Source organism: Myotis davidii, unplaced genomic scaffold, assembly GCF_000327345.1.
Source record: "Myotis davidii unplaced genomic scaffold, ASM32734v1 scaffold581, whole genome shotgun sequence".
Lineage (NCBI taxonomy): Eukaryota > Metazoa > Chordata > Mammalia > Chiroptera > Vespertilionidae > Myotis > Myotis davidii.
The window spans coordinates 141,699-153,773 of record NW_006291426.1 but is presented as its reverse complement, the minus strand read 5'-3'; the positions used below and the strand labels follow the sequence as shown (position 1 = coordinate 153,773).

Sequence of the window (12,075 nt, the reverse complement as noted above, 5' to 3'; positions counted from 1 at the left end):
GGGGAGGGGGCAGGGGGGTTCTCCTCTTTCTGGGGGTTTCCCAGGACCCAAGCAAAGGACACACAGGCCCACTGGTGCCAAGTCTTCTGCTTTCTCAAGCCTACTTCTCTATGCGTACCAGTTTTTCCCCCACAGCATCCCCTGGCTGCTTTCATTGTCATCAATATTAATAATAACAATAGCTAGGCACTATTCTAAGCGTTTTTGTGTGGATAATCTCATGTAATGTAGCCCTCACTTAACTTAATGAGCCCTCACCTCACTTACTTTGATGTAGGGTTAATTCAGCCCTGCAAGGCAGGTGGTATTGCTGTCCCATTTGGCAGATGAGAAAACAAGCAAAGAAGTTCAGTTGCCTGGGTCACTTGGTTCTTAAATCCCAGAGCTGGGACCCATTGACGATGTTGTGAAATGCCCTTTGCTTCTTCCTCAGGTCTCTGAACAGTGCGTGGCGACTGACTGCAGTTTCTCAGCCCCCAGTGTAAAGAGTTCAAAAGTGCGTACAAACGTGACTGTGAAGCTGAAAGTTCAGGAGACCTACTTGGATTGTGGAAGCTTGCAGTACCTCGAGGACCCCAGGTTTACAGGGTATCGGGTTGACCCCGAGGTGGACACAGAATTGGAAGTAAAAATTCTGGTACGTTTCTCTTGTTTCGTGTGGGCTATGCCCCCCTCAACTGGAAAGGTGCGCTGTGTTTGTGAGTTTCCACATGCACCCTGATTTCTTCATCTTCGCTTTGTTCTTCACAGAAAGAAAATGACAACTTCAACATTTCCAAAAAAGACATTGAAATTACTCTCTTCCATGGGGAAAATAAGCAGTTAAATTGCAGCTTTGAAAACATTACTCGAAATCAAGATCTCACCACCATCCTGTGCAAAATTAAAGGCATCAGAGCTGCAAGCAGCATTGCCTCCTCATCCAAGAAGGTTCATGTAGGTCACCTGACCGCCCTGCATGCTGCCTTATTTGGGGGAACTCCTTGGCTAAACCAGAATGGAATCTTTCTTGATTCTTCAGATCTTCACTTTAAATAGAAGATGAACAAAGCTGGTATTGCAAGCCCTGGCATAATTCCTCCGAAATAGCTGCCAGAACTCTTCCCCGTGCCTATTTGAATGTCAGAGCGGTGAACACACCATTGTCTACACTGCTAATGAGTCTTGATAGCTTTTGTTCTAGCCATACGTTGAGACTGTAGCATCTGCAAACAGAATCTCCACACCCCTTGACGGATGAGCTGTCATTCTTTTCCCAAATGCAGAGATGACAGTCTCAGCGGAACCCCAGAGTGGGGGCCTCTCTAGCCCACTCAGAGGAGCATTCAGGTCTCATGGAGGCCAGATCCACTCTGGGTGGTGGCTGCTTCCTCCACCATGAAGTCATACTTGCTGTGATTAATCTTTTCCCAGCCATGTTTGAGGGCCCCATCCCTGGTATATTTATGTCCCCCAATAAAGATGTGAGGCCAGCGGGAAGGGAAACATATTAGAAGTCTCCCTTTATAGTGTTTATGCCATATGAGGCTCTGCGCAGTCTATAACAGGAAAAAAATACTGTATGACCTATAGTCATAAATAATTGGATAAAGGACAGAAAAAAAGAACTTCAGACTGGAATGCAAAACAAAAATATGTTCATGTCCCCGCTGCACCAGCTAATAGCCGTGTGGCCTTAGATGAGTCACTTAGCTTTGCCGGGCCTCCCTTTGTCACCTGTTGGATGGTAACGATGGTAATAATCGTCATCAAATCAATAACAACTGCTAAACTCACTAGTGCTCCCCTATGTCCAGTTAGCTGAGAAGAGCAAATGCTAGCATTCTCCATTATTCATGAAATAGTTCCTGAGTGCCACACTGTGCTGGGGACAGCAGAGGAGATGAAACAAAAGCACTCTCCTTTATGGAGATTACCTAAAGAGATACAGAGCAAAGAAAAGAAAATTGTGTTAGATGGCCTGGCCGGGTGGTTGAGTGTCGTCCCATACACCAAAAGGTCAGGGCACATACCTGGGTTGTGGGTTTGATTCTCTTCTTTCCTCCTCCTCCTCCTCTTCCTCTTCCTCCTTCTTCCCTCCTTCCTCAATTTAAAATATTTTTTTTAAAGTGTTAGATGCTGGTAATTATTATGGAGAAAGATGAAGCAGGGAGGGGACTAGGAACATGAGGGCAGTGCCTTCAGTTCTTGATGGTGGGAAGAAAAGATCTCCCTATAAAGATGCCATTTGAGTAAGGAGCTCAAGGAGGAGAGGAATGAGCCTGGGCTACCTGCAGTAGAGTGAGCGAGATGAAGGGAGCCAGAGGTTGCGAAAGGTCCTGAGTCGGAAGCCTGCCCAGTGCGTTTGAGGAGGAACAAGAAGGCCAGTGGGGTTAGAGTGGAGGGAGAAAGTTCTGAGGGAGCTGGAGCGTGAATGGTGGGAGCCAAGAGAGCTGATACTAAAGGGCTTTAAGCAGGAGTGCCATGAGCTGACTTACTTAAATTATAGAGCACAGGTAGTCATGACGATGCTATAGTTTAAAGATGAAGAACGTGAGGATGGGATGGTTGATAACTATCTCACACTGCTGCAGCTGGTAAGGAGAGCAGGGGGCAAGGCTGGGTCTTAGGACCTGGGCTCTCTTTTGGGTTCCAGAATCTGTGCTCTGGCACTTTGCTCAGATGCTTCCAGAGGGGCTGCCCTGGCTCCAGGGGTGGAAATAGGCCTGAATACGTGTGTGTGTGTGTGTGTGTGTGTGTGTGTGTGTGTGTGTGTGTGTGTTGATGCAAAACTAAGGCTTGATAGTGAGTTTTTCCCTCTACAAGTTGTACAGAATTTTTATAACCAAAAACTAAAATTGGTAAAAGCCCTCAGGGATCATCTAGGAAGAATTGCCAAACTGGGTTTTGCTATATTTAAAATAGGGCTGCCCAGAAAATGCAAGATGTAGAAAAGATGAAAGTCTGTTGTTTCCTTGGTCAAAGGGTAAGGGGCTTCTCACCTTCAAGTTTTTACCTCTTTAAACCCCCAGCGCCAAAAGGACCTGTGATCTCACCTCTCCTTGCCCTTCACTTTGTTTGTAGAGATTGTTTGTGCTCCTTAAGGTAAACTGGGCTGAGTTGGCACGATGCTTTTGGCTTCCTTGGTATCTGCAGATCTAAAATCCCCAGGTCTAACCTAGGACACCTCAAATGATATATCTAGAAACCAAGGCACAGAGAATATTCTTCATCAACTCAAGGTCACAGAGCTAATCTGTTCCAGAAAGGGACTTGAACTCAGATATCTCACTCAGCTTCCATCTCTTTCTGGATCTTGGGGAAAACCACGTCAGGGGAGAAAATTGGTACCAAACTCCACAGGGTCTAACGACTCTCCTTGTTCCATTAGGTCAAACTGGGAAACTTGGAGCTCGATGTCGAGAAGGAATCAGTTGCTTCCCCTCTGTACTTTCTGATTGGCCTTCCCATCTTGCTCGTCATCGTCATCTTTGGTAAGTGCCCCGTTTAATTTTGTCAGAAAAATTATTCCATGGGGCCTCTCTTCAGGCCGACTTCAGCTTCCAGGGGCTGTTTGCTTCAGTTAAGTATTAATGCATGAAAACTTAAATCAAACTTCGGATGGGAACAACAGATGCATGTTGAGGGCTTTCTAAACATGTTTAGGGTGCTTTACAGTTCTTGTAGAGAGAGGCAAAGACTGTGTAGCATCTAAGAGGGGGAATTTATAAAAAGAAAACCCCCTGTGATGGGGTGCTCTGAAGAAGTGGGTGCCAAAATGCAACAGAAAACAAAACATCCACTCATCTTAAAAATGAAAACTAAATCAAATAACCTTTGCTTGTAACCAAAGATCCCAGTTGGCTGAAAGGTAATGAAACAAACCAAGTTTCTCTACAGCCACAGGCCACTTATATTGCTCCTCTGTTTTTTCCTTAATGTTTCTAAATGTCCCTGGAGAAATAAAGTTGAGCCGCAAATACAGAAAGAAACCACAGATCCACAGTGAGCTGCATAAGCCGAACTTGCAGAGATCAAATGGGATGGGATGACGAGTGGCCTACAGTGAAACACCGTGTCTGGATATTGCTTCTTTCTCCACTCCATCTTGCTTCTATCTATGCTGTGCAGGCAGCAAACCGAACAGGGTTAATGCTGGGTTCATTCCCTGCTCTGCCATTTACTTGCTGTATGGCCTTAGGTCAGCTCCTTACCATCTCTGTTTCCGGTTGCCTTACAGTCAAAGGGCCTACCTTACTGTGACATGGAGAGGATTAAAAGAAGTAACTCACAGAAAGCATTGAGACCATTTAGGGTGAAAAAGAATATTCAACAATTGTCATTATTTTATTCTAGAAAGTTTTTCTTCTTTTAATAGAAGTTTCATGATTAAAAAAAAGACCTTGCTGCCAGTAGATGGGAGTGAGGCTGGAGAAAACAAAATTAAATACAGTTTCTCCCTGGACCACTTTGCAGAGTCAACAGTCTTAACCGTAGCATGCATTGTACATCTTCAAGGAAGGGTGGGGCATGCATAATTCCCTAGTTGAACTCGGAACGTGTTCTTCCCAGGAGCATTACTCAGGACTCTTGTTCCCCAGGCTACACTCTGGGCAGCACTGCTCACTGTGTCTAAAGGGAGCTAGTGGCCACAGCCACTGAGCAGTGAGCTTCTCGTGGCTGTGATCACCAACGGAAGCCACAGTGGGATGTTTTGTAGGCGGCAGGCTAGGCCAGGTGTGTGAGTGCTTTCACTCAGGAGGTGATTGAGGACTGAAGAGCAGACTCACTGCAGCTGCGATGACAGGGCCTCCGTGAAAGCCTGGGAAAAGAGATGAGGGTTTAAAGGACTTTGCAGATACCAAGGAAGCCAAAAGCATTGTGTCAGCTTAAGCCAACTTTACCTTAAAGAGCATAAACAATCTCTACAAGCAAAGTGAAGGGTGGGGAAAGGTGAGATCACGTGTTCCTAGTAGGCCGCAACGTGGACGTGAATTTAGAATGAAACTTACCTATGGCGGCTTAACTGCAGCTGGTCCTCAGAATGGAGCCCAGCATTTAGAGTTTATAAGTCATCTTACTCGTGGCCAGCCCCGGATAGGACTTTAGTAAGCTACCATGCCCAATTCTGGATTCCAGATACGACATAGGGGTAGACACCTTGGGAAGAACATAAAAAATACCTGAAACGATCATCGACAGGGCAAAAGAGGGTCCCTGTGAGAGGAGTTCATTCCCTGAGGCCAGTTAATCATACACACACACATAAATCTTCCCCTCACTGGGCTGAGGACCACCCATGACAAAGGACCAGGCCTGACCTCATCTTCTCTAGCCCCAGAGATGGCACAGTGATTAGCAACAGAACAGATACTCAATAAACACAAGGTAAATGGATGCAGAGATGGATGAGTGGACGTGTGAGGGAGCGAGTGTCTGGAAGGAGACATTAGCAACTATTAACAGAAAACCTTAGAAAGGCAATGCCTATGTTAAGTGGAAGTATGAAGTGCCACATTAGTTGTGGAGAAGAGTTCTCTTTTTTTCTTCTAAGAACACAAGAGGAAACAGACTTAAAATGACAAGCAGCTCAGAACTAGAGCTCACAAACTAAATGGCTACAGGGACCAGGAACATAGATGAGTTAAGTAACCAGAGCAGAGCAATAGAGCGTAGTGGAGACTGTGGTAGAAACCCACTGAACATATGCCCTCTCTCAAGTGGTAGCGGCTACTCAGCTCCAGCAAACTGATGCTGTGGGGAAATTGGGATCCAATGATCCAGATCTTTCAAATTTTCAAGATATTTTAAAAAATGGGAATCATCTAATTTAAAAATAGTGTACATCGAAATTTTTTTAAAACGCTGTGTGGACCAAACAAAACACATCAGTTAGCCAGATTCAGCCAGTAGGCAACCATCGTGGGATCGCCATGCTTGAATGAGCCTTGGAACATTTTAATAGTTGTGTAGATCTCACTTGTAAAATACAGTTCTGCTAGGAAAAGCAGGGCTGGAGTGGCTGGGTGCGGTGGGAGGGCAGCATGAGATGACAAAGTCCTGGGAGTCCAAAATCCCAGAAGAATTCTGAGGGATAATGTAAGTAGGACATTTGTCATCACAGTTCAAATGATCAGGGAAGCAACACAGCTTACACAGGGGTGAGCAAAAGTATGGAAAATAATACAGTTGTTTGTATGGAAAGTAATACAATAATTAATGAACAATAATACAAGAATAAACTGTGTTTCGCGTACTCACAACTGTAAGCCTCCTTTTGCCCACCCCTCTATTTCTCAAACACTAAAATACAAGCAAAGGTGACTTGATTTAGTCTTCATTTTTAAGATGAGTGGATGTTTTGTTTTCTGTTGCATTTTGGCACCCACTTCTTCAAGCACCCCATCACAGGGGGGTTTCTTTTTATAAATTCCCCCTCTTAGATGCTACACTGTCTCTGTCTCCCTCTATAAGAACTGAGTCACCCAATGAAGGGTGACTTTCATTTTTCTTTTTGTTTTTTTAAGTTAACATGTCAATCTGATGCTGGGTCTCTGTGTCAGCAGTGGCAGTGGGGGTGACCAGACACAAGTCGAAAGAGCTGAGTCGCAAGCAGAGCCAACAACTGGAGCTGCTGGAGAGCGAGCTCCGAAAGGAGATCCGCGACGGTAGGCTCCGAAATTTCATTCTAGAAAAAAAGGCCTTTTTGTATTGTCGTTTTTGGGTTGTTGTTGGTGTTGTTTTTACCCTTAAATGGAGGCGGCCATGGTAATGAGAAGTGTTTGTGTAATAAAAGACAACTGAACAGCAGGGTCCAGGCCTGACTTTGTGTCTTATTTCAGCTCCTCTCTGCAGCCAACCAAGTAATTATCTATTGTTTCTTCTCTAATGAAAACCAAGGTCAGACTTCGCATTAGACAAAGCGGCACAAGATTTTATCCACTGTTTGCCGAGTTAAAATATTGCTCTTGGGATTCTGTTTTGCAGGCTTTGCTGAGCTGCAGATGGATAAATTGGATGTGGTTGATAGTTTTGGAACTGTTCCCTTCCTTGACTACAAACATTTTGCTCTGAGAACTTTCTTCCCCGAGGTAAGAGCATTGATCATGTTCCTAAGGTTGAATCTTGAATAATAATGAAGGTGCTTGTTGCTATTGTTGAAATGGGTGTTTGCTTCCCAGGCAGCTGCAGATGATGTGCTTGGTACAGAACAGTGGCTTAGGTTGGAGCAGAGCAGGAAGGCGGATAGTTATTAATTGGATTGATTAGGGCACAGAGCAGTGATGGGGCGCTGGCAATTACTCTTTGTCCAGTAACAAAAACCTCGGAGGGACAGAAGTTCAGAGTGATGATTTTTGCTTTATTTTACTACTCGTGTAGAACTGAATTTGTAGCGGGGAAGCGAGCTAGTTTATTTAAAAATCAATAAATTGTGGGCTGGCCAATTTGTTGTGTTTATCTGCATGATTTCCATTGCAGCCACTAGATTATTCACTATTACTTCTCAATTGGAAATGAAAAGTACTACCGGCCGAGAGGCAGGACAGGAGACATGTCTAGGAGAATTTGAGTTAATAACAGCCATTCTTAACAATGTAGAGTTTTTATGGTTCCCTTCAGTAGTTACTATTTAGCTAATCCGTAAGTAGCATCCTCATTTAGTAGCAGTAGCTGCACGCAATGATGGATTTGCTGTAGGACTCCAAGGGGTAGTCTACTCAATCCTTTGGGTTTCGATCTCACTTATGTTCTCATACCTCCATTCTCTCACCCACTCATGCAGCCTCCTTCATTTACCCTCCCAATTCTTTGGGGAGGTACACTCATCCTCCTGTTATCTCCCCCACATCCCAATACCCCAACTGCCCTTTTTGTCCAGAACTGGTGACCACCAAAAAGCCCAACCTCCAGAACATATCAACACCAATTAGCATGATTAAAACAAGATTTTTAAGCCAGAAATCTCTCCAGGCCAAAAGCAAGCTTCTATCCCTTCTCAGAAGCTTCTCTGCTACATTTGGCCAGAAGCCTAGAGTTCAGAAATCCAGACCCATGCCATAAGCAATTTCTAGTTTCTCTATAATTCTAGAAGTGGGCACCGTGATGTGTGATGTTGTGTCTGGAGATTGGGATACTGCCATAAAACACCCACCATATTTTTTGTGTAAGTCTTACTGTCGTAAATCAAGGAGGCTATAAATAAGACTTCAGCTTTTTGCATTATAAAGTATTTTTTAAACTTATCCTCCAAGAGTACCAGCCGCCAAGACTTGCCATTTTGCCACCTCACCCATTTCTGCAGAAGAGCGCCTTGGAGGGAGGGAGCTCAGTGCCCTGAGTCAGAATGACGGCGCAGAGCCTCAGCCAAGTTTGCATCAGGAGTCCCATTTCCCAGCTCTCTGACATCCCCATTAAGAATTTAATACCAAGAAAATAACAGAGATTTCTACCATCAACATGAGTACTGTGTGGGCTTTTACAGTTAACGATTGCTCTTGAGTGCTGAAGAGAGTCATCTGTGGCCTGAAAAATAAATTTTCCTATCTTCTAAATTCAGTAATCAAGAGCAAGAGAGAGTGATGAATACAAAGAAGCACTGTTGCAACTGTTTAAAAAAGTCCCAGGAACAATTCTGTATTATCGTAGGACAGCGATTTTCAACGGGTGTGCCACAAGAATGTTTAAAACATGCAGTACCTGACTCTTCAGTCAGTGCACTGACCTCTTTTCCCTTAGTCTGTCAAATAAAAAAAATGACAACAGCCTACACAACAATAGCCAAGGTGGCATTTCCCTAGTTAAGGTCAAGAATCAATCTGTTCAAATTGCCCAACTACTTAAAGTTGATTCAGCAGAAGAATAGTAGGAAGTAGGAGATGCAAATCCAGAGTTTGATTTTTCTGCCTACTACTAAGGGAAAGTATGGTGTGAATGAAGCAAAATTATACCTTTTTTTGGCAGAGGGTCAGATTGGCAAATATATATGTATACACACACACACACACACACACACACACACACACATGTTTTTTGGTGTGCCACAGAATTTTACCAATTACTTTATGTGTGCCATGAGTGGAAAAGGTTGAAAATCACTGCCTTAGGAGAAGAAAATGAGTTTTGAAAAGCCAAACTGATTAAACTCTGGATTACGTATAATCTTGAAAAGCAACTAGAAAAGCCATAAAAACTGAAGCCAGAAGGAGTCATTAAAGAAGACCCAGGGGAAAAAACAAGCATAAGTTTATCAGAACTCTATCAAGAAGACCTCAGTTCAAGCTGAATTAATAATAAGTAAGAAAAGATACAGGGAACATACTCTGTTAGGACAATGCCCATTGAAATGCACACCAGGCTGCAGACATGTCCTCCTGTTCATCAGGCCCTTTGCTGAGAGAGTGGGAGCTCCCACCTCCAGCCTGGAGGTTGGGTGGTAGAGGGAGAGTTTGAGTGGTCAACACCTACCAGAGAACAGTAGGCAAAACCCAAAGGAAACTGTAGGTTCGCAGAGGACCAGGCATTACCAGTTCCTGGTTCTTCACCTGGCCAGTTGGGTTTGACGTTTACAGCCTTGCTTTTCATTATGTTGACTACTTTGTTTTGCTGAAAATAAGACAAGAAATAAGGGTAAACAGAGCATCTAACCTCCTAGCAGAGGGAAATTTGAATGGAATGAGGAAGGAGCCTTAGGGAAGCCAAGGTGGCATTTCCCTATTTAAGATCAAGAATCAATCCGTTTAAATTGCCCATCTACTTAAAGTTGACTCAGCAGAAGAATAGTAGGAAGTAGGAGACGCAAATCCAGAGTTTGATTTTTCTGCCTACTACCAAGGGAAAAGTATGGCCAAAATGGTTAAGGTCTTCTTGCTTGGGCTAAAAAAATAAAGCAAAAATTATCTGCAGAAGTTTAATAAGATAAATAGCCTAAAGTTCCAATTATTACCCCCCGAAAGAAGTAAGAACACTGAATGTTCTGGAGTTTATTTTTCATTCTGTTGACTCATTTAAAGTGTTATTCAGCATGCTTTTAAAATTTAATCATTTAATTCCAATAAGATTTATGATACATTAAAAAAAAGAAAATTCACATTTAAAAGTTTATATCCTAGAGCTACATAGCATTGCGCATAAAGGTATTTTTAGAAAGCAGTAGGACAACAGTACTGTGGTCTAGTTTGCTTTGAGTTAGTGATAAAAACAACAATAATAGCTGACATTGAGCACTTACTCTGCATTCCTTTATTTTATTTTCACACCAAGCCCACAAGTGGAATCACTGTTGTCCCCGTCTTACAGATGAGGAGAGTCTGGCACAGAGAGGTTCTGCAACCTGTCAACAGTGAGGTGACCAGTCTGTGATGAGCCAGGACTGGAAGCTAATTAGTTTGGCTCCAGATTCTACTTTTAACCACTCTCTTGAATAACATTGGCATTGAGACAATAGATACCACTAAGCTAAGACTTGTAAAAACTTGCAAACACAATTCTATATTTATGCTCAGAAGTTAAAGGGCAGGAGGAGTGGTCTGCATATTTAACTACTACTTTTTTAACTGTGAGTCAGTTCTTTTAAAGTGTGAGAGGCCTTCATCTACCAAAATCAGGACTGAGGCCATGATAATTCTTCTTCTTAGAGGTTTTCAGAATTCACTGGTGTCTCTTGAGAGCTGAGTAGTTATTTATTATGTATTAGAGACTATGCAGTGAGCATAAACCCAGGAGCTCTTCAGATTAGCAAATAGTGTCTCTGCTTTATTAAAACGAACTTGGGTATTATAACAAAAAGCACTATTAATTTCCTTTGGATGTTATGAATAATAAAAGTGTCTCCTTCCTCTCAGTCAGGTGGCTTCACACACATCTTCACTGAAGATATGCATGTAAGTCTATAAGTTTTCATTTCTAGCCCATGACTGCCTGACTTGCATAGTGTTATCATCCTCATCGTCATCTCCATTATTACTTCGAAATTTTATTGTGGGTTTTTTGGGATCATGAATTCAATATTAAATAATTCATTGTCTTGGAAAACCCATTGTGGATCTACTTTCTAACTTTAAGTTATTATATTCTATTATACTATAGTATACACTTTTTTTTTCCAGAACAGAGATGCCAATGTCAAGAATGAGAGTCTCACAGCTTTGGATGCCCTAATTTGTAATAAAAGTTTCCTTGTTACTGTCATCCACACCCTTGAAAAACAGAAGAATTTTTCAGTGAAGGACAGGTACTAGTCAATTTGTTTATATTTTGAAAGCCATTAAGTAGAGAAAATAAAACCTGAGCTCCTTATTTTATTTCCATACACCACCTGGATTCGGCTCTTGACAGCAGGTTGCTTGGCTGGGCGGTCACACTGCTGGGGAACCTCCATTTCAGATCACAGCCCCCAACACAAATTCTATTCTAAAGATGTACACATGCAACCCTCTTCCTCCAAAAAACCCTGCAAAACCCCAACACCAAGAAAAAACCATGAGTCCTGAATCAAAAAAGCAGAAGTGCTATTTTCTATTTTTAAAAACACCCTGAAATTTTGGGAAGACATTCACTTTTTGTTACCGCTCTAGTTTAAAGTTCAAGTGCTGAAAACACATAAAATGTGCTGAAGTTAACATTGGCGTGTGGTTTTCATGGATGGAGGATGAACGTGGTTGAAACTGACATTGAACAAAAGCGCCCATGGACAGCACCCTATGGCCCCTCAGGCTGATAGCTAAGCACATTACCGAGCTCTCTTTTTTCGTGTGTGTGTGTGTGTGTCTGTGTGTGTGTGTGTGTGTGTGTGTTGTGTGTTTTTTGTAATCTGTATATCTTTTTCTTTTATGCTTATATTGAGATTTAATTGCCATACAGCATTGTATAAGTTTAAGGTATACAGCATGATGATTTGACATAAATATATGGCAAAATGATTACCACAATAAGTGTAGTTACTCTCATATAGCCACAGAAAATGCTTTTCCCCTTGTGATGAGAACTCTTAGGATCTACTCTCTAAAAAGTTTTCAAATACACCACATAGCAGTGTTACCTATAGTCACCATGCCGTACATGACATCCCCAGGCCTTGCTTATCTTAGAACTGGAAAT

The 12,075-nt window shown here is 42.6% G+C and overlaps 1 protein-coding gene across 1 annotated transcript in view; it reads left to right on the top strand.

Moving 5' to 3' along the window:
* PLXNC1 (plexin C1) overlaps positions 1–12,075 on the top strand; it is a gene marked incomplete at its 5' end in the record, with an annotated part of 169,094 nt that overhangs the window by 105,264 nt on the left and 51,755 nt on the right. The window contains 7 exon segments of the mRNA XM_015564527.1: positions 434–637; positions 751–936; positions 3,371–3,473; positions 6,546–6,647; positions 6,967–7,070; positions 10,821–10,859; positions 11,085–11,209. Of these exon segments, the coding sequence (XP_015420013.1) occupies positions 434–637; positions 751–936; positions 3,371–3,473; positions 6,546–6,647; positions 6,967–7,070; positions 10,821–10,859; positions 11,085–11,209 (863 nt within the window).